General features: G+C 47.2%; 1 protein-coding gene across 6 annotated transcripts in view; it reads left to right on the forward strand.

Annotated features, from left to right (window-relative positions):
• Window positions 1-1,129: 1,129 nt before the first annotated feature.
• VPS13D (vacuolar protein sorting 13 homolog D) overlaps window positions 1,130-22,566 on the forward strand; it is a 266,928-nt gene continuing 245,491 nt past the window's right edge. For 2 of the 6 annotated variants that reach the window (XM_042954201.1, XM_042954202.1), the window contains exons 1-9: window positions 3,518-4,130; window positions 4,393-4,565; window positions 10,414-10,491; window positions 13,586-13,776; window positions 13,875-13,955; window positions 17,171-17,287; window positions 19,778-19,882; window positions 21,548-21,718; window positions 22,155-22,255. In XM_042954201.1, the coding sequence (XP_042810135.1) occupies window positions 4,469-4,565; window positions 10,414-10,491; window positions 13,586-13,776; window positions 13,875-13,955; window positions 17,171-17,287; window positions 19,778-19,882; window positions 21,548-21,718; window positions 22,155-22,255 (941 nt within the window). In that variant the 5' untranslated portion in view covers window positions 3,518-4,130; window positions 4,393-4,468. Of the gene's footprint in view, window positions 1,213-3,517; window positions 4,131-4,392; window positions 4,566-10,413; window positions 10,492-13,585; window positions 13,777-13,874; window positions 13,956-17,170; window positions 17,288-19,777; window positions 19,883-21,547; window positions 21,719-22,154; window positions 22,256-22,566 lie in introns of those variants that run through there. The other 4 variants (XM_042954200.1, XM_042954203.1, XM_042954204.1 and 1 more) reach the window with 4 other exon arrangements.

The following is a 22,566-nucleotide window of genomic DNA, read 5'->3' on the forward strand; positions in this document are numbered from 1 at the left end:
GAAGGAACTGGCTCTAGGACTATCCAAAGTTGTTCTGTAATCATCAGCCACATAAAGTTATCGAGCACTTGAACTGTGGCTGGTTTGTATTGAGATGTGCCGGAAGTGTGAAACACACACCAAATTTCAAAGACTTACTATACAAAATCCATAAAGTATCTCATTAATTCACTTTTCTGTTGGCTACAGGCTGAGATGATCATATTTTGGACATATTGAATCAAATGAAATACGTTATTATTTTCACCTTTTCCTTTTTAAAAAATGTACCAACTAGTAAATTAGAAAAAATGTGACGTGGCTTGTATGTGTGGCTTGCATAATATTTCTACTGGACAGCATGGATCTAAGGGAGAAGCATCCTAAGTAGAGAGAATCGCAAATGCAAAGGTTCTGAGGCAGGAATTGAACGCTGCCGGGGTCTGAGTGAGCCAGGGAAACTGGCAGAAATAGGAATGGACCAAATCCAGTAGGAGATTGGTGTTGGCTCTGTAAGGGGATGGATTTTATTTAAAAAACAAACAAACAAACAAACAAACAAACTTTTTTTTAATGTTTATTTATTTTTGAGACGAAGAGAGCGCGCGAGCCCAGAGGGGCAGAGAAAGAGGGAGACACAGAATCCCAGCCTCCCAGCTGTCAGGCTGGAGCCCGAAGTGGGGAACCCATGAACCGGGAGATCACGACCTGAGCAGAAGCCGGATGCTTAACCAACTGAGCCATCCAGGCGCCCCAGGAGTTCGATTTTAATTCAAGTATAAGGGGGGGGGGGGGAGCCGTTTTAAGCAAGGAAGTGGCTTAGTCTGAATTATGTTTTAGCAGACCCCTGTGGCTGCTGAGTGGAGCACCCGCTGTGGATGGGCCAGTGGAAGGCAGGGCGTTGTAGGAGGAAGAATCCTGCGTTCCCACACTGTCGCAGCCGGACGAATTGGTGGCCGTGTCCTCCCCTGGGACTCAGTTTCCCCCTTGTAAGACGGGGCTCATTCATTGGGCCCTTCTCCAGCTCCAGCAGCCCATCCGCCAGCGGCCGCCCCGGCGCCAGGGGGCGCCTCCTCGATGACTCGGCGCTCGGCTGGCCAGGCGCCGGCGCGTCGCCCGCTCGATTGGTCGGGTCGGGGCGGGCCGGAGCGCCGCCGGCCAGCGCCATTGAGGAGCCGGGAGAGGAAGCGCCGCGCAGTGCCGGGCAGGGCGGGCGGCCCGGGACACCGACAGGTACTGGCCGGGGCGGGGGGCGGCGGGCAGGGCCCGGGACTGCAGGCGGGCGTGGGCCCGCTGTCGGCCGCCCCGGCTCAGCTTCGGACCTGGGGCCGGGGCCCGCCCGCGGGGAGCGCGCCGCTGGGAGCCCGGGGAGCCCGGCGTCCGGCCCTCCCGCCGCCTGAGCTCCTCCGGGGGCCCTGGGGCGTCCGCGCTCCCGACGGCCCCGAGCCCGCCGCCTTCTCGGGGACTCCTGCGTCCCAGCCACCGCGGGCACCCCAGGGTCAGACGGGCTTGGGGCTGCCCGAGCTTCCCGGGACCCCGGCGTCCTCGTCCCGGGAGTCCGAGCCCCCGCCGGACCCGGCACCCTTCCCGGGGTCCCGGTAGCCTGGTGCCCTGGGATTGGGGGCCGTGTCAGCCCGCGTCTCTCCGCCTGAGCGGCGGTCCCCACGCGGGCCCCCCGTGCGCGGGCCCCCGTACCTCACGCCCGGGAACGGGGCGCGGGTCAGTTCTCCAGAGTGTTTTGGCCACCCACCAGCCTTCTGGGGTCGCGCTCTGGGATGGGGACGTCAGGCCTCTAGCCAGTCTTTACCCCCGCTCCCCGGGGTCACACCCCGGCTGAATCCCTCCTCCCAGGGGCGGGACCCCAGGCTCTGGGCGCCGTCGCCTCCGCGCTTTATCTGGGAGGTGGGGTCTCTGTCCCCTGGAGCCCACGGGGTGGAAGAAGGGCTATGGGCCCCTCGCCTTCACGGGCGGCCCCATTCCTGGGGGCCCCGGGGCCTGGCAGCTGCCCCCTCTTGTCTTCTTTCTCATAGCACCCCGGCGCCCGTGGCACTCAGGCCCGGCCGGCTGGTGAGGAGCGTCCTGGTCCCTTTGCCAGTCCTACTCCCGGCTTTGGCCGCCCCTCGAGGGAGGGGCCTGGCTCAAGGTCACTCCCGGCTGTCTGTCCGCCTGTGGGCTGAGCCCTGATCCCCAGTGGCACCTGCCTCACCGATTAGGGGAGGTCAGGTGGGAGTTAGTGCCGGGCGGCTGCCTGGAAGCCCTGGTGGACCCGAGCGTGTAAACACTTTGGGATTCTAGCCAGTCTGGGGGCCCTTCCCGACACCGGATTCCTTAAGGAAATCCTTGAAGTGGCTTCCAGCCTGGTCTAGATGCTTAGCAGAGCTGATAGATGCTTTCTGGCTTGAGTCTTAATTTACTGACCAGGGCGTTTACGATGCTTCTCGCCCCATCTTTTTGGTAATCTGTGTTTTGCATTTTCCCACCTTGCCGAGGAGTGGGGGGCGGCGGGGGTAGAGTAGGGCCTGATTCCCTCTGCTGGGAGAGCATTTGTATTTGGCACTTCAGAGAGAGTTTGTTAGCATTTTAGGGGTCAATGGCAGTAACTTCAGAAATAAAGAGTACTCTGATTTTGGCATCTTGCCTGTTGGAGTCTACATAGTACATAGATTAGTCAGGTTCACATTTTGTTTTCACAGATTCACTTGTTTAAAGATATAATAAATAAATGGTTTTTTTTTTTTTTTTTTTTTTTTTACCAGACTGGTACACATTTCTTATTTTAAAGAATTTGTTCTTGTAACCTCTTCTTTAAATACAGGTATCCAGTGATCTCTAGCAAATTCTTAGTTTTACACAAAATATGGCTTAAAAAAAAAAATCTCTGGAAAGAAACTAGCATTTCATCAGATGCTCTTTAGCTTCTGATTTATTTTCACTGTCGTTGATGGCAAATAGAAATTAATCTTGCTGGAAGAGCAAGACACTGTTGACAAATAAATTCAGTCTTTCCTGGAGGTTGAGTTAACTCTTACGGGGCCTTGTGTGTTGGGATTTTGTCGGGTGGTGGCCTTTCATTTGGGATAAGTGTATCTTTTGGCACGAAGATGAATCACCGGGGGGTGGGGCAGAGTGCCTGGAAAGGATCCTGAAAGGGCTGGTTCCAAGTAGGACACATGTCGTAGCAAACCTGGAGTGTCCAGCATGGTGGGCTGGTATCTGATGTGCTTGGCTCAGAGCAAGATTTGGAACTCGCAGTTCTAATTGGGATCTACTAGCTGGGTGATTTTGGAGCCCATTTAGACGTTTATATCTTGGGGCGCCTGGGTGGCTTAGTCAGTTACGTTTCACACTTTGGCTCAGGTCGTGATCTCACGATTCGTGACTTTGAGCCCCTCACTGGGCTCTATGCTGACAGCTCAGAGCCCGGAGCCTGCTTTGGATTCTGTGTCTCCCTCTCTCTCTCTGCCCCTCCGCTGCTCTTTCTCTCTGTCTCTCTTTCTCTCTCTCTCAAAAATGAGTAAACATTAAAAAAAGTTAAACCTTTTATGTCTCAAGTTCCATCATGTTAACTTTTAGTCGTACTAAAAGTAACCTATATATTTTTTTGTAATACTAATAAACACGTTTATTATCATGGGCAGTAGTAGCTCAGTACTATGCTAAATACAGTAGCTGGAACCAGAGGATTTCTTGTGTTTGTGTTGCTAAGATAGTTCATTGTATCAGCAACCCAGGGTTCTGTCTGGGTACCAGTAATGCAGTTCCAGGACATTTAAGAATAGCGAGAAACCACTGCCTTCTCCTTGTCATTGATGTTATTTTATGAATGATCTTGAAGAACACATTTGCAACATGGAACTAGGGAAGGCTGACAGAGGATCGCTGCCAAATGTGAAGTTCATTGAAATCTCTCAGGGCATTTTTTGCCTTCATCTAGGAGAAGGTTCTTCAGCCTCAGCACTGTTGACATCAGGCTGGATAATTCTTTGCTGTGGGGGAGCTGTCTTGTGCGTTGTAGGATGTTTAGCTGCTTCCCTGGTCTCTACTCACAAGATCCCAACCGCAGCCCCCCGTCACGATAATCAAAAATGTCTCTAGACGTTGCCTAATTGCATTTGGACGAGAATCGCTGACCAGGACAGTCTACTTCCAAGGTGAATTCCTAAAGGCAAGCAGTTTAATGATCAGTTGCATGGAAAAGATAGACAACTTGGAGTTCTAGGTGTTTTTTGGTAAATTTGTGACTGTTCCTTGGTTTGATCCTCTGCCAACAGGGCATCTTGCAGTGCTCGTCACCCCTTTTTTTCTTAAACCTGGGCTTTGCATTCGTCCACCCTCAGGGAAGGCAGAGTAGAAAATCAGCTCAGAAAATCATCTGTTTTTTTCTGTTGATTTCCTTTTTTGTTTCCTTCATAGATTCTTCTATGACCATGAGAGAGAGAAATAAAGAATGATCCATGATTTTTAAACACCTTGTCTTGAGGATATAGTCATGTTGGAAGGCCTTGTAGCCTGGGTTCTCAATACCTATCTGGGGAAATACGTCAATAACCTCAACACTGATCAGCTCTCTGTTGCACTTCTGAAAGGTAAGTGTATCTCTTTTTGGTAAAGTATGCCTTTGCAGATGGCATTTCTGTTTTTTTTTAATATTCTTTTTGTTGTACTGAGAATAATAAAACATAATGCCCAAATGGCTTTGTACTAAATATGTGTTAAAGGGACTATGTTTTCTTATATGACACTGATTATTATTACAGGGTAACTTAATGTAGCTGTATTGCTATAGATTTTAGGGAACTATTAAATATATATATAAAAAAAGACTATAGTGCTGGTGACTCTGCTTTATCTCAGTTAACTTAAAAAAATATTTTTTAAATGTTTATTCATTTTTGAGAGAGAGAGAGAGAGAGAGAGAAAGAGACAGAGCGTGAGTTGGGGAGGAGCAGAGAGAGAGGGAGATAGAATCCAAGGCAGGATCCAGGCTCTGAGCTGTCAGCACACAGCCCAACGCTGGGCTCAAACCCAAGAGCTATGAGGTCATGACCTGAGCCAAAGTCGGACATTCAAGCAACTGAGCCACCCAAGTGCCCCAATCCCAGTTAACTTTTTAACTTTATGAAGCTTTATGGAGGTGGCCATGTAGTGACCATGGCGTTGGCTTGGCTTCAAATCCTGTTGTGTTACTTATTACCTATGTGAACAAGTCATTGAAATTCTGAGCCTTGGTTTCCTTAGAACAAATAGGTGATACACCTCTCCAGTGTTGTTGTAAGGATCAAACGGAATGACATTTAAAGCTCTTATCCTGCTGTGTGTAATAGACACCTAGTCAAAGTTTTAAAATATGTTACTGTGGAGTCTTTGACAGAATTTCTGAGGTCCTGTCTTGCCTAGTAATAAAGTTCTATAAAGTTTGAGACATTTTAGCCTTTACAGGCCTATCCTCGGTAAATGCCTGTACATGATTTAACGCAGTCCAGGGATCTGGTGTGAGCATTGGAAAACCTCTTTTTTTCCCCCTTCTTTTTTTTCCCTTAAATATTTTTAAAATTTATTTTTGAGAGAGAGAGCATGAATGGGAGAGGGGCAGAGAGAGAAGGGGTCGGAGGATCCCAAGCAGGGTCTGCGCTGACAGCAGTGAGCCTGATGTGGGGCTCGAACTCATGAACATGACCTGGGCTGAGGTCGGATACTCAACTGACTGAGCCACCCAGGCGCCCCTCCCCTTCTCCTTGTTTTAATTTAAGTTCTTTGTGCTCAACTCACAATGGAACATTTGAACAATCTAGAGAGAGGAGATAAAGTGAGTCTGCAATCATGTAGCATCATAGAAAGTGGGAAACAGATCTCAAATATGGCGGAAAGCTCACCTTCTGGGGGTGTGGGTTTTGGCCGGTGGACCGGGACAGGTTAGCGGAGATGACAGTGGTTCCTATTGTGGCATCTGAGAATAGGGTGCCAGTGGTTCACCTGTCACCAGAAGTATTGCTTTGCAGGTTTTCCTGACCCATCTGAACCAGTGAAAGGATTTTGGCAGCCACAGGCTGTGGGGAGCACCCCCCCCCCCCCCCCCCCCGCCGCCCTTCACTGGAAACTGAAGTGGGTTTTTTCTTAATCTTTAACTTCTGTCCTGACCTTTTTCCTCCCTGTCCTTAGAAGGGAGTTGCCGAGTGCAAGGTGAAAGTGACCAACCTGTCAGGGAAGAGGATGTGTTCAAAGTATGAGAGTAGTGTCGAGTTCACCTCTCTGGTCACTTACTGAAGTTCTCATACATATGCTACAAAGCTAACCAGGTGGCACAGGCCAGGAAACAGGGCCGAGAAAGGGAATTGCAAACCATAACCTTGCTAATAAAAGAGCCAGCTCTTTCAAGAGTGATGTGGTAAGAGGATGTTGGCTGAAGAAATGAATAAATAGAAATGTGTGGTATCTGATGTACTAGAGTCTATACTAATAACAGATTTCTAATCTCAGTTTTAGAATCTATTTTGTAATGACAACTATGTGTATCTCTCTGGTGCTTCAGACTGCCTTTCTATGCTTATTTCCCATTTAAAAATATTCTCTGTGCAGAATAAAAAAATACTGTTTCTTTCCTAACCGGTATTAGTGTGATGCCCCGTCCTTACAGATTCAAAGCACATCACAGTGCTTGGCTAGGAAAGTTTGGGGCATCGCAGTTATAGTTAAAGCAGTGTTTGGAGGCAGGGGTTACGGTATGGGAATAAGAATGTTATTTCAGTCCATCTGGAGATATTTAGTATGCGAGATGCTTTGGGAGATGCCAGGAAGCTGGACATAGTGATCAAGAGTATGGGTTTTGTAGCCGGACTGGTTTTGAATCCCATTTCCTCCATTTACCAGTAACTTGGGCAACTTACTCCAAGTCTTCATGAATTCTCAAATTCTTCCTGTCCGTGAATCGGAGAGAATATTAACGGTCTCATGAGGTTCTGAGGACTGGACACATTAATATAGGTCAAGTAGCTTAGAACCGTTCTTGGCATACAGCGGGCCCTCAGTCGATGTTAGTTACCATCATCCTCCACTGTCACGATCGTCAGCCTATGATTGGCGTGGGTTGGACTTCAAGCGTGGATTGTGCACAACATACTGAAAGTAATGAAACTGTAAAGAGCGTACAAGTAGTTGAAGGAGAGAGAGAGAGAATTTGTATAAGATGTTATTTGTTTAGCCACTCGGCAGACACCGTTGTGTGCCTGCTTTGGGTCTGGCTCTGTGCTAAGGGGCGATACAAAGAGCGGGGACAGGAGAAGATTCTAGGAGCTCAGGCCTAGGGGCTGGGCCTGGTCTCCCCACTCACAAGCTCCTTGTGACTGTGAGCAAGTTACTTAGGCCTCCTCTCCACCCGCTGCGCCTCTTGCCAGCTGAGATCAGGCAGATCTAGGGCAGGTTCGAGCCCTGCTGCTCAGCGGCTCTGTGAGTTTCAAGCAGATTGCGTTTCTGTAAGCCTAACGTCCCTCACGTTGAAATGGAGAAAATAATAGTATTCCTCATGTTGTTGTGTGGATTGAATGAGGCGATGCGTATCGAGTACTTGGCACCAGTCAGATCTCACTCAGTGGTACCTGCTATTACTGTTCCTGTTCCACGTCCGCGTCTGTGGTCCTTGCCCTTGGACACCTGCTGTCTTGCTGGGGAGACAGAAGTGATACAGCAACACAAGGCAGTAGGTAGTAACTTGTTATACCAGAGACACAGGCAGAGTGCAGTGGGGTGCCGAGGAGGGGGGTCATCCATCCTGTTCGTAGGACCCTAGGAGGCCGCAGTGCAGGGTCTCGATAGGCGGCGTGGGACGGGTCACGACATTGCGGGTAGCATGAAGCTTGTGAGCACAGGCCGAAGGTGGAAAGCTCGCAGGGCGTGTTTGGGATGGTTTGGGGCCAGAAGACAGCAGCTGCTGGTGTCATGTCGGGGAGGCAGGACTTCGGGCCGTGGGCATATCTCTATTTGTGACCCAGCACTTTGGCTCCCTCTCCTTTTTGTTCCTATAAGCCCTGAACCTCAGGCTGGCTTTTTTTTCTTTTTTTTTTTTTTTTAATTCTTTTAATGTTTATTTGTTTTTGAGAGAGAGAGAGAGAGAGACAGCGTGAGCAGGGGAGGAGCAGAGAGAGGGAGGGAGACACAATCTGGAACAGGCTCTGAGCTGTCAGCACAGAGCCCAATGTGGGGCTCGAACTCCGGAATGGCGAGATCATGACCTAGTCTGAAGTTGGATGCTTAACCGACTCAGCCCCCCAGGTGCCCCGCTCAGGCTGGCTTTTTAAGTGACGCAGAGCCGAGGGAGGAGAATTCAGTAGTCATTGGTGATGACTGAAAAGCAGCCGGCCCCTAGATTTACCCCAGTTCTAGGGACTTTGTTTCTTGGTAGCCTAACTAAGCTGAGGAGTTTTTGAATGAGACATCCAGGAATAAGCCTGTGTGTTATCTGCCCGGAAATAAACGAACAGCGCTCTCATTTATAAAGTGCTCACCTCCTCTGGGTCCCTTGAGGGACCTTTCCCAGCAGGGCCAGTTGTGGGTACACATTTGAGTGGGTGGGGAATCAGAGAGCCTTCCGACTGGAAGGCTTCCACTGCCACCCTTTTGTCTGATTCCTTTGTTATTGACTCGCCTTGAGCGGCCCTTCTTGTTCTTTCCTTGGTCTCTTCTCCTTCCTCGACCACCTCTCTTGCCCTCTGTGCTTTAATGTTTCCCGGCGTGGACTGCCTGCAACTCCTTCCACTTCCCGCAGGTGGATAGCAGCCACCTGCCTTTGTGACAGATGTGGGTATTGAAAAACAGGGCAGATGATTCAAATCACAAATGACGCTCTTCAGAAGAAGGAGAAATGATATACTTTCCCCCTCTAAGTCAGTTTCAACTGTTGAGGAACATGTTTCATGTCCCCCTCCCCCCTTATGATCGCTTACTCCCCAAATGTGGAAATAGGGTTGCATCCGGGCTCTCGGGGTTATTAACTTCTCCTTGTGGCTAGTCTTTATTTTTAATTTACTTATTTGAGTGTGTGTGAGAAAGAGAGAGGTGGGGGGCGGGGCAGACAGGGGGAGAGAGAGAGAATCCTAAGCAGGCTCTGCACTCCGAGCTGAGCCCGACCCGGGGCTCCATCCCATGAACCATGAGATCGTGATCTGAACCGAAATCAAGAGTTGGACACCTGACCGACCGAGCCACCCAGGCACCGCAGCTCTTTGGTTGGTCTTTAAGCTTTGTGGGGACCCACGTAGATACGTTTCTGCAAAAGTCTAAAACATGAGCTGCTTGCATTTGCTCAGCATCTGCCAAGTTGCTAGATTTGAATACTTCTTTAGAAGCCAGTTACCCACAAGTTCTGAACAGTCATTTAAAGGAAAAAATAATTGTTTCTTGTATTAGTTTGTCTTTGGCTTGCTTGCCTTTCTTCTGAGTTCTCGTACCAGTTAATGGTTGCTGGGTGGTTGTCGTCTGTACTCCCTTTTCTCAGAAATCGCCCGAGGTCGTGCAGTTTTGTAGAATGTTGCCTGTCTCCGCCCTTTAGGATGGGGCCCTGCCTCCTCTCTTCACATTCCCAGTGGCCAGCTCAGTGCCTACTACACACTGAGGAGTCACCTCTGGGAGAGCGAGAGGTCAGCCGCTCCCTCTTGACTGTGCCTCAGTCGCTTCAGAGACATCTTGGACCTCTAGGTTTAAGTCCTATAAAAGCTGGGTCTGACAAAGACCTTCAGCGGTGGTTTGTTCTTTGCTTTCTGACAGGTAATTAAGCCTGCAAGTGGAGATATGGAGGAGAACATGTGGAGCTGGTCTCTCCAGAAGGGAGTGCAGCTCCTTTTGACGACCAACTTTAACTCAGGGGCTCTCAGATGTTGCGTGCAATATACCCATTTGTTGGGGAGTGGGGGGTTTGCAGGAGCTTGTTAAAAATCACAGATTTCTTGTTTTAATCCCAGAGATGTCTGGGCAGGGGGCCCAGGAGCCTGCATTTCTTTCCAGGTGATTCAGATGTTAATGGTTCTCTGCTGAACATGCATCTAAATTCGTCTAAACTCGGGGTCTGCAACCTAGCCACTGGCCAAATCCAGACCGAGAATGTCGCTTTTATATTTTTAAAGCCTTGTAAAAAACAACAACAACAACAACAACAGAGAGAATATACAACAGATACCATAAGGCTTGAAATATTTACTATCTGGCTTATTATAGAAAAAGATCCCAGGCTAAACCCTTCATCCTCGGGCAAGCCTTCGGCTGTCAGAGGGGGATGGTCAGGAAAGTAGTCAGATAAAGTCCATAGGCTAGTCTGGCGCTGCTCTTGGCTTTTTATAGCTGGGTGGAGATGGAAGACTTTCCCTTTAACCTGCAATGATATGCACACAGTAGGCACCTACTGCAGTTGCTGGATGAACATTTCATGATGTTGTTTTTATTTCTTAGGTGCTGTTGAGTTGGAAAACTTGCCGTTGAAGAAAGATGCCTTGAAAGAGCTGGAATTACCGTTTGAAGTCAAAGCTGGTATGCGGACCTCTAAGGCCGAGAGAGGCGGTTTTGAGTCTTATACTGCTTGGGATGTGAAAACTGAGAGCCCTTGAGTTTGGCTCTGTTTGAGCAGGAAGAGGCAGGATAGGAAGTATAGACTGTAGATCAGTCCTAAAGTGTGGCCTTGTCTATCAGGATGACCTTGGGTGGTGGTGGGGAGGTCAGGTGTTCCCCAGGCCCATTGAATCAGAATTGGCAAGGGAGTGTCACTGAACCGGCATTTAAAAAAAAAAAAATTTTTTTTAATGTTTATTTATGTTTGAGACAACGTGAGAGACAGAGTGCAAGCAGCGGAGGAGCAGATAGAGGGAGACACCGAATCTGAAGTGGGCTCCAGGCTCTGAGCTCGAACTCACGAGCCGTGAGATCGTGACCTGAGCCAAAGTCGGACGTTTAACCGACTGACCCGCTTAGGCGCCCCCAACCGGCATTTTTAATAAGCATCCCCAGGTGATTCTTATGTTTCTTAAAGAACTTATAGATACAGGGAGTTCTTATTTTTGGAGAATTCTTTATATTATGGAGAGACAGTTTACTGAATGAAAGGTGGGCTTTGGAGCATTGTGCTTGGGTGTATATTCCATATCTACCATTCTCTGGCTATGTGACCTTGTGGAAGTTCCTTCACAACTCTGTGTGTGCCTCATAGTCTTTGAGATGAGCGGATAATTGTTGTACCTACATCAGAGGGTTGTGGAGAGGAATACGTGAGTTAATGCATTAAAATTACTCAGAACGATGCCTGGCACACTCATAGATTTTTGCAGTTATTATAGGAGTTCTGCAGGTTTGGTAAGGAAACAAGAATGGTCATGGAATAAAAATATTCTTTGTTAGGGCACCTGGCTGGCTCATTTGGAGCGTGCAACTCTTGATCTTGGGTTTGTGAGTTCAAGCCCCACACTAGGTGTAGAGATTACTTAAAAATAAAATATATTTTTTAAATTTCTTTTTTTTTAAGTTTATTTATTTTGAGAGAGAGAAGGGGAGGAGCAGAGAGAGAGGGGGGGAGAGAGAGAGAGAGAGAGAGAGAGAGAGAGAGAGAGAGAATTACAAGCAGGCTCTGCACTGTCAGCATGGAGCCCGACTTGGGGCTTGAACCCATGAATCATGAGAGCATGACCTGAGCCGAAACCAAGAGCTGGACACTCAACTGATTGAGCCACCCAGGTGCCCCTTAAAAATAAAATCTTAAAAAAAAACAAACCAAAAAAACTACATTCTTTGTTAAATGACCATGTATAAAATTAGTCCCTATTCAGACACCACTCATCATTCAATAATAGCCTGTTGATGTCATTCTTTCCCTTATTTTTGGATACTTATATTAAAATAAAATGCAAGTACAATGCAAATCAGTTGCTAGGTGAAATAAGATAGAAATCTTGTAAAAGATTTAGACTTTCTTGAAGTCAATTCAAGTGATGGGTGAACTGCCAGAATCATAGGCAAAGACCCTGACCGATTAGAATCTTAAAGAAACTCTGGAATGATGATACTGTGGATGTTTCCAAAAGAGTTATTATTTGAGTATCAAAGGATTCAGAGAGGCTCTTGGAGGAAATTGGTGAGGTTTTCTCATATTTTTGCAAAAACGACCCTATTTGTATTCTGCAAAAATTAAATGAAATGTAACAGAAATTATATTTTGCTTGTCGTCTATCAAATATGCCTCTTCCTCCCAATTAATTTAGGTTAGAATTGCGACTGCACTCTAATTATTGTTAAACTCTTTGTGGTGAAAACTGGTATATGGTTTTGGTTATAATATTAACTATTAAATATACAAAACTTACTTGCAGGGTGCCTGGCTGGCTCGGTTGGTAGAGCATGTGACTCTTGATCTCAGGGTTGTGAGTTCAAGCCCCATGTTGAGTGTGGAGCCTACTTAAAAAAAAAAAAAAGAAACCCAGAGCTCCCAATAAAGCTCCCTCCAAAATTCAAAAAACAAAAAAAACTTACTTTCATTTTTCTAGATAAAATCCAAATTAAAATGTTTTTCATTATTTGTTGTCACATTTCTTAACTTGTTACTGGATTACACAGTCACTTGGTGTTAATGATATTTTATCTTTAACAGGTCAATCCTACTTGAATTCTAGATCTTAGAGGGAAATGATCACCTTCTGATAACATATGTTTCAGAGATACAATATTAGTTGGGCCGTGTGGATCTTTGAGAACCATTAGGACAGTTCAGATATTCTTTTGTTTTTTTTTTAAGTTTATTTATTTATTTTGAGAGAGAGTACGGGAGGGGCTGAGAGAGAAGGAGAGAGAGAATACCAAGCGGGCTCTGCATCGTCAGCACAGAGCCCAACGTGGGGCTCGAACTCATGAACCGTGAGATCGTGACCTGAGCCGAAATCGAGGGTCCGATGCTTAACCGATTGAGCCACCCAGGTGCCACCAGTTCAGATAGTTTTACGCACTGTTGTTAGTAGGACATGCCTTTTACTAATTGTCTTTAAAGAAGGCCTGTATCCTAGGAAGCTCGGCTAGACATGGTGGGACTGGGAAAATCCTATCACGGTCCTAGCAGGCCATTTAGTTTCGCATCAGCCTGTGTTCTCCTGAAGGATCAGAATTTGTTCTCAACAGAGTGCCACTGCAGGACCGCCCGCGCTGCAGTTGGTATGTTCAAGACCGGACATATTGTAAGCCCGGTAACTCCCAAGAAGTGCTTCTCAACCAGCCAACTAATAACCAACGAGAAATGAGTTTAGTGCTCTTAGGCTTGTGCGGGTGCTATGGGGAGAAAGACACCCCAACGTCGTTTAAGATGTAGGTTAGTTGGGGAGGAGGCACTGCGCAGAGGAGAGGTGTTGCATTTGATAGGGTGAAGTCACTGCACTTTTTCCACCTTCTAGTTTATTGGGTCTTGTTCTTACAGGTGTCAGTGTACTAACTTCTGTTTCCCACGTACGAGAACCTGCTGCCTATTTTCGTAGATTAAACAATACATTGTAAAAGTACTAATGCTTCTTACAGAAAACTGGAAGAATACAGAAAAATAGGAAGAAGTACCAACACTGTGTATCTGCATTTCACGAGATTTTGCTTTTCCCAGGCTTGATTGGGAAGGTGACTCTTCAGATTCCCTTTTACCGCCCCCACGTGGACCCTTGGGTGATCTCCATCTCCAGCCTTCACTTAATTGGAGCCCCTGAAAAGCTAGAGGATTTCGATGATGAGAAGGAGAAGCTCTTGGAGAGGGAGCGCAAGAAGGCTCTACTTCAAGCCCTGGAGGACAGATGGAAGGCAAGCCACACCCCCCTCGGCCACCCGAGCAGCTGCGGCGAGGCACAGCATGTGAGCAGAGCATTGGACGCGGCTAACCCTCGCTCTTTCCTTTGTAGAATGAACGCCAGCGGAAGGGGGAGTCCTACTGGTATTCAGTCACTGCCTCAGTAGTTACGAGAATTGTGGAGAATATCGAAGTAAGTCCTACTGACTTTTATGAAGTATGAACACGACAGGGACTTCTCAGGCTGACGAGTGTGTGCTCCTCAGTACTTGGTTTCTCGTGGGCTTAACTGATGCGGGGTATGCGGTGCCACGGCTGACTGCTCAGGTGTGCCCTTTTATAGGCAGTGCCGGGAGGGAAACCTGAAGAGCAAGCCTCCAGCCCTGGGCAGACACAGGTTTTTCTTGCTCCGGCTCGTGCGAGTAGGAGTTTCATTTTCACTCACCTTGCACTTCACTTTGTTCTTGAGTGTCGCCCTCTTCCTTGCTACAGGATGTACCTCCTAAGAAGCCGGGTGACCTGCACCTTCGTGACTGATTCTTCTAGGGCAAATCACTTAATCTCTCTGGTCTCGGTTTCTTCCTCTGTACGATGAGAGAGGTCGGATACGTGGTTTCTAGTGGGTGGCGTAGTGAATTGCGAGCAGCCCACTGAGGTGTTTCATCTCTCACTGACGTTTCTGGTGGCAGGTTGATGAGGTGGCAGGTGCTCGGGCTGCTGGCCACATTTTCTGCTTTAATTACAATTTTGTTTTGTCCTCAAAAACTAGATCACGGTCCACACTGATGTTCATGAATGCCATAAGAGTAAGGCTGTACTTATTACTACATCTGGGGTTTTCTTGCATTGCCAAGGTGACAGAGGCCAAAATGGCTTCAGGGTACACCACTTCCCCCAAAGATGCAGTCTGAGGTTGCTGGTTTCATAACTGTCAGAACGTTGACAAAGAGATTGGTACATTTGAGGTGAGTGCTTTGAATTGTTTTAGGCAGTTGTATTTTTAAATTTCTTTTTGGCTTTCATTAATTTTAAATAATTCATTATTTTTATTTTTAATAATAGCTTTATTGAGATTTAGTTAACATTCCATGAAGTTCATACTGAAAAAAAATTTTTTTTTTTAATGTTTGAGAGACAGAGCACGAGCAAGGAAGGGGCAGAGAGAGAGAGACAGAGAGACAGAGGGAGACACAGAATCCAAAGCAGGCTCCAGGCTCTGAGCTGTCAGCGCAGAGCCCGACGTGGGGCTTGAACTCACGAACCATGAGATCATGACCTGAGCTGGAGTTGGACGCTTAACTGACTGAGCCACCTAGGCGCCCCATAAAGTTCAGACTTTTAACATGTACACTCTAGTGTTTTTTAGTGTATTTACGAAGTGCCTAGATTACCACTCTCTAATTCCAAAACACCTTCATTACCCCAAAAAGAAACTTCATGCCCACTTAGTAGCTACTCCCATTTCTCCTCTCCCTCTAGCCCCCCTCTAATCTATCTTCTTTATGGAAATTGCCTGGTTTGGACAGCTCCTATCCGTGTGATCGTTCATCACGTGGCCTTTTGCGTCTGGCTTCTTGCACTTGGCATAATACTTTCAAGGTTCGTCTGTGTCGTGGCACGTACCAGCACTTTATTCCTTTTTAAGACTGAATAAAGTGTTCCCGTGTATGGATTGTCAAAGATAAACGAAGCTGGATGTTAGTTAAAGCAGTGAAAACAGATTTTATCCAGTAACTACTGACAGAAGTGGCAGGAGCAGAGCTCTGTCCCAGTTTGCACAGAGGTGACTGGGCCTTTTAAAGGGAGAGTGAGGTGGGATCGGTGGCGGGGGCGGGGGGGGGGGGGGGCTCAGGTGAAGAATTCTAGAAGGTCAGTGTCAATGTGATAAGGCCAGCTGTATCTGCTGGCTGGGCTTCTGTGCTCCCACAGAGATTGGGAGACAGGGCCTCTCCTTCCTGATGATTACGTTTCAGAGGAACGGCTTTCATGTCCTTGATTGTAGGAGATACACACACATCTCATAGCGACAGAGAAAGGATTCACAATTGTAAGCCCTTCTGGGTCAATGCTTTTAAGAAAGGGAGGTCAGGGACCTATTGTCAGGCGTTGGCTGGAACAAACAGCCCTGAGCTTTTCCAGACGGGAACTCAGGAGGAGGCCGGCATGTCCCAGGCACGCAGCTTTAGGCTGCTAGAAACCTCCTCAAAGTGCAGGAGTTTGAATGGAGTATTCACACTGAGGGTTTTTGCGGTTTTCAGGCTATACTACATTGTGTTTATCTGCTTATCAGTTGATGGACATTTGGGTGGTTTCCACTTTTTAGCTATTGTAAATAATGCTGGTATAAACATTCGTGTATGTGGTTTTGTGTGCATATATGTTTTCAGTTTTCTTAAGTACGTACCTAGGAGTAGAATTGTCGAGTCATATGGTAACTCTGTGTTTAATTTCATGAGGAACTGACAGACTGTCTTCCAAAGGGGCTGTGCTGTTTTACAATTTCACCATATAACGTATGAGCTTTTTAATTTCTCCACATCCTCCTCAACACTTGTTACTGTCTATCTTTTGATAATAACCAGACTAGTGGGTATGAGGTGGTACCTCACTGTGGTTTTGACTTGCCTTTCCTTAACGGCTAATGTTGAACATCTTTCCATGTGCTTATGGCCGCTTGTGTATCTTTTTTTGAGAAATGTCTATCCAGATCCCATTATCCATTGAAAACATTGGTTTATTTTATTTTTTTAATTATTAAAAATTTTTTAAATTTTCTTTTCTTGAGGAAGTGTGAGCCGGGGAGAGGGGCAGAGGGGGAGAGAGACAGAATCCTAAGCAGGCTCCACATTCAGTGGAGAGCTGGACGTGGGGCTTGATCCCATGACCGTGGGATCGTGGCCTGAGCCCAAATTGAACGCTCAGTTGACTGAGCCATCCAGGTGCCCTGGTTTATTTGTTTACTGTTGTGTATTTTGGGATTCTAGTCCCTTATTAGATGTATGATTTGCAAATATTTTCTCTCACCCTATGGGTTGTCTTTTCGCTTTCTGTTAACGATTTTTAATTCACTGAAGCAGAGTGCCTTTTCTGTAGCCCACCGGCAGGGGCAAGGGGAAGTAGACAGGTACAAAGTGTATGTGCCCTCCTGGTGTTCCCGAGTCTAGGTGCCGGGACGCTGGGGCAAGATTAAGGTATCGTAGGAGAGGGCGGGCCAGTTCTCTAGATCCAGTGGCGTTTCTTTGAATGTTTCTTTAAGGGGTCTTCTGGAATGGTGTGTGTGCCCTGAGCATTTGTGTAAACTACCTGCCGTAGTTTACTTAAATGCTCAAGGGCGGTTTGACGTCTCCCTGTGGTGTTCTACCTGCAGCACATGTCAGAGTGCATTTTCCTTTTTTCTCCCCCTTGCAGTTAAAAATCCAAGATGTCCATTTGCGCTTTGAAGATGGCGTCACCAATCCGTCCCATCCTTTTGCATTTGGCGTCTGTATTAAGAATGTGTCCATGCAGAATGCTGTGAATGAGCCTGTGAGTATGAACTGGCCTGCTAACCTGGAAGAAAGCACTGGTTTTAGGGAGTTTGGGGTCCCGCCTTCGTCGTTTCGTGTTATGTAAAGGAGGCTGCGTTCTTCCTCACCACGTTCTTGGGCGGCTGCGCGCGCCTCTCGTCTGTGCCAACAGATTAATTTACCAAAATAGGAAAATGGCTCATTTTCTCTGACCTTTGTTACTTCGCTCATCCGTTCAACGTCGATGCGGCCCCATTTATCTTGTGCCTGAAGAAACTGAGTTCTCATACTGTGTGCACCTCTGGGGGTAAACTCTCTGTTTCACAGATTCAGCCATCCTCTGGGAATACTTGTCGGTGCCTTCCACATCTTGAACTCCATTCTCCACCTCCTTTTGGCCTCCTGGCTCATGGGCTTTACCTGCGGGGCACCTCTGTGGTGTTTTAGTGTCACAACCAAAATTATCCCATTGTGTTCCATTGGCCCATTTTGCGTCCCTGAAACCGGCTTTTTCCCTTTATTCTCTAACATGTTAAGGAGTATTAAAACACACGAAACTAACCTCTTTTGAGCCCTTTCCCATGCCAGGCACTTTTCTTAGCGCTTCACGTGATTAACCTCGTTGAATATTCAGTGCTCTTTACCACACCTCTGTCAGCCTCCCCCTACACACAGCCTAGGATGCGGAGGTGCACGGCGATGGAGTGGAAGGGCCAGGTCCTGAAGCTGCGTGGCCCAGCTGCCAAGTGGGGGTTTGCAAACTGTGGACTGGAGAGCAAAGTCCCCCCACGCCCCCTTCTTGTCTGTAAACGATTACCGGATCACTGCCACACCCGTCATTTACATGTCGTCCAGGGCTGCCTTTGTGCTCCGGTGGGCAGAGCTGAGCAGTTACAACCGCAACTCCACGGTCCGTGAAGGCTTCTTCACGTTTGCTGTCTGGCCCTTTGTGGAAGCTTGCCGTCCCTGCTCCGGAGCGTGTGTCCTGAGCCACTGCCCTGATCTCCAGAGACCCGGGCCCCTCCTTTTGCTTCCCGTTCCCCGACTTCCATATCCAGCTGCTCACAGCACCCTGCCAGTTTCCCTCGCACAAGGTCTCACATGTGTCCCTTCCTCGTATCCTCACGGCCACCGTCTCACTTCAGGATCCTGTAAACTTTGGCCCGGGCTGATAAAATATCCCGTTGCTTCCATCCCAGGGGTAAAATATCCCCTTGCTTCCATCCCAGGCCCTTGGTTCTTTCTAAACCGGCGCTTCCCAGTCTCTTCCACATCACGGCCCACACGGAAATACAATATTATTTGTACAGGGCGCTGGGGCAAGTGCTCGTGGCTGCTTGAGGCTGGAGGTGGTTAGGCAGATATTTCTGAAATGTAACTGGAGCCTGTAAACTTGCTCATTTCTCGATCCACTCATGATTCGTTTTCTCTAGCACACCGAAGGGGAAGGCTCTACTTTGCAGTGTTGCCAGAGTTCTGTTTCTGAACAGAACAGATACCTAAGCCTGGTGCATGCCCACCTCAAAACCCTCCATGGCTCCTCGAGTGTGAAGTCCAGACTCCTTAGTACGGCATCCGCTTCCTTTCCTTGTGTATTCGTTTCCTAGGGCCGCCTTCACAAATTACCATGAACAAAATGGCTTATAACGACAGAAATTTATTCTCTTTAATCCTGGAGGCCTGAAGTCCGGAATCAAGGTGTTTGCCGGGTCGGTTCCATCTGGAGGCTCTGGGAGAAACTGCCCCTCCTTGCTTCTGATGGTTAACCTCGGCGTTCCGTGGCTTGTGGATGCGTCACTCCATCCCTGCCTCTGTCGTGTGGTCTTCCTCCCCCGTGTGTCTGCCTTCTCTTCTCAGAAGGACATCGGTCATTAGATGAGGGCCCACCCTCGTCTGGTATGACCTCGTTTTAATTTGATTACATCAGTAAAGACCCTATTTCCAAATAATGTCCCATTCACAGGTTCCAGGAGGACATGAAGTTTTTGGGGGAGGGAAACCACTTAACCCAGCACACCTGGGTATTGTCAGCACTTAGCACCCCACTCCACATGTGTGTTCGTGCCTGTGTATCAGTGCTGCCCCCACATCGAGAGGACAGCGCTCCCATCACACACGTAGTCCCCATCCTCTGAAGATACCACGCCTTTCGTACGGTAGACCTTGCACTCTGACACGTGTCCCCGTCCTTCCCTCCTGCCCTGTGCTAGAAACATACCCGTCTTTTGATGCTTATTCACCCGGTGACATTTTCGCTTTTGTTTGCTTATAGCATCGTCTCTATTCTTCTGCTTTCCCTCTGCTTGATTAAAATTGTGCCATGCCTGTCTCCCTAGTTAGCTAGATTTGGAAAACCGTAAGAGCAAAACCCATGTTTTAATTCAGTTTTGTATCCCCAGCACCTTGCCAAGTGCCTGACACATGCTTCCTCAGAAGTGGTTTGTTGAATGAGTGAATGGAGTTTGTGAATGAAGAGAGTCATCTTATTTTCTTCCCTGTTTTACCCCAGGTACAGAAGTTAATGCGGAAAAAACAACTAGATGTGGCAGAGTTTAGCATCTATTGGGATGTCGATTGCACTTTATTGGGGGATTTGCCTCAGGTGGAGTTACAGGTATGACTCTGGCAGAAGGCTTTATTGGAACACAGCACCGGAGTGTGGGGTCCCTGCCACGCCGGTGTTTGTTCTCTGTGGCTGTGGTCCTCATCCCATCCCACTCTTCGTCCATCGGTATCCATGCTCAAGTGGGTTTGCTTGAGGAACTTGGTATGCATGTAATGCTGAACAATATGTAGTGTTTGGGGTATGTTTCACATTTATATTGCATTGTAGATTTCTTTTTTTCCACTTAAAGCTGTGTTTTTAAGATCGATCAAGATTGCTGTTTATATTTCTAGTTCATTGCCTCTGACCACTGCACAGTATTCCACGGTAGGCATCTAACATGTTATAGTTATCTAGTCTTTAAGCCATCACAAACTTGACCTCCAGATTTTCATTTTATTTTTTATTTATTTGTGGGTTTTTTTGACATCCAGATTTTATTTTAATTTTTTCAGTTTATTTTGAGAGAGAGTGAGAGACAGTGAGTGAGCTGGGGAAGGACAGAGAGAGAACCCCAAGCAGGCTATGCACTGCCGGCACAGAGCCTGATGTGGGGCTTCACCCCATGAACCTTGACATTATGACCTGAGCTGAGATCAAGATTTGGACGTTCAACAACCGTCTGGGTTACCCAGGCGCCCCTTGACATCCAGATTTTAAGTGAACGAAGCACCAGATGTGATTCTCAAAGAAGAGCTTTCTTATATAAATGTTGAAACTTGCCCTTTGGTGGTATTCTTTTAAGAAATACTTAAGAAAGTCATTAAAAACATGGGACATGAAGTATTACTGTTTGTGAAGGATAGAAAAAATTCCGAGTTTAATCTTCAGTAAAGAAATCGTAGGTGGTTTAAGTGGAATGGAGAAAAAGGACTCGTGTTTTCCCCTCACCCAAGGTTTTCTTTGGCTTGCATGCTGTTGTACAGAATGGCTTTGTTTTGCTAATTCAATTAAATAAGTACTGTGCATCCATACAGTAGAGCCATTTACAGCTATAAAAAATAAGAACAAAGATCTTTATGATGAATATAGAATTGTCTCTAAGAGTTAGTGTTAAGTTTACAAAATTGAGGTAAAACAGCATATGTACCATTTGTATGAGAATAGTTAAAAAGCCAGAAAACCATTGAGTTCTCTGAACATACACAGAATGCCTCTGGTGGGATACATAAGAAACTGGTGTTATTGGTTGCTTCTGGGGAGAATAATTGGGTGGCTAGTGGATGGAGTCGGAAGGAGAGATTTCACCTTTTATTTGCCTTTCAGTTTTGAACCTTGTGAACATTTTACCTAATCAGAAATACAGATACATTTTTAAAGAAATGCTGGAGAACTTTATGGGGTGCCTGGGTGGCTCAGTTGGTTAAGTGTCTGACTCTTGATTTCGGCCCAGGTCATGATCTCAAGGTTTGTGAGTTTGAGACTTGCGTGCTGTGAGCGCGGAGCCTGCTCGGGATTCTCTGTCTTCCTCTCTCTCTGCCCCTCCCCTGCTCTCTCTTTCTCTCTCTCTCTCAAAATAAATAAACTTTAGGAGAAATGCTAGAGAGCGTTAGGTTCCCTGTTTTATCTTGATTTTGGATTCTGAGGTAATATCCCCTAGATTAGATAACTACCAGCATGTAACTTGATCCTGAAAACATTTGCTGTAATGACAGACGTTCTTGTCACACCCAGGAGGCCATGGACAAGAGCATGGAGAGTCGCGATCATCACTACATCCTGGAACCTGTGTGTGCATCTGCTCTTTTGAAGAGAAATTGCTCCAAAGAACCTCTGAGGTCGCGACACACCCCCCGCATTGAATGTGATATTCATCTGGAGACCATCCCCTTGAAACTGTCTCAGGTACTCTCTTTCTTCCCAGTGGTTTATATTCTCCCTGTTGGACCGGTAACTGGGGCGAAAGAAGCACTTTGATAGAAGGGTCTCGATACTTCACAGCCCGTAGTGGGAAAGGAAGTGCACATGAGCCCATGGCTGTCTCCTGGGGTGCAAGATCCCGCCGTGTGTTACACGGTTGGATCGGGTTGCCCTCAGGTTAGTTTTAATTTGGCGTTCAAGTGCTGAACTGAGAGTCTGAGTGACGGAGTACATCTGAATACCTCACTGTTCGCGGTCAGAGACCATTGCCACCTGATGCGGATATGTGGTCTCCAGTTTGCACTGGATTTCAGTTCAGCGGCTTGACCAATACGAATTGTTCTTGGTAGAGAGATGTCTTAACTGAGTAAACAAAACACGTCAGTTCTAACCTACTGATCTCTTAACCTCTGACGAAAAGCTGCAACACCGGCAAATCATGGAATTCCTCAAGGAGCTGGAACGGAAGGAGAGGCAGGTGAAGTTCCGGAAGTGGAAACCCAGAGTGGCTGTATCGGAGAAGTAAGGACCTATCAGTTACATGTCGTATGTGACATGCGTGTTACAGAATGCTTTTTTGTTTGAGGAGATGAGGAGCTAAAAACACGGTCGATTTTTCTGGCTGTTCCCGTGCCATTTCTGTTGTTGACCTACACTGGTGTTGTTGTCATACATGTAGTTGGTGTCGTGGGTTTACCGTCAGATGGAGTGCGGTGGAGTTAAGATCCTCTGCGCCTCGCTGAACAAGTAGGCTGGCGTTGCTCGGGTGGGGTCTGACTGTGTAGGAAACACTTTGTAGTGGTATTTGAACCTTCCTCCCTCTGTCTGTTCTC

The sequence above is a fragment of the Panthera leo genome, chromosome C1 (assembly GCF_018350215.1).
Source record: "Panthera leo isolate Ple1 chromosome C1, P.leo_Ple1_pat1.1, whole genome shotgun sequence".
In the NCBI taxonomy this organism is placed as follows: domain Eukaryota; kingdom Metazoa; phylum Chordata; class Mammalia; order Carnivora; family Felidae; genus Panthera; species Panthera leo.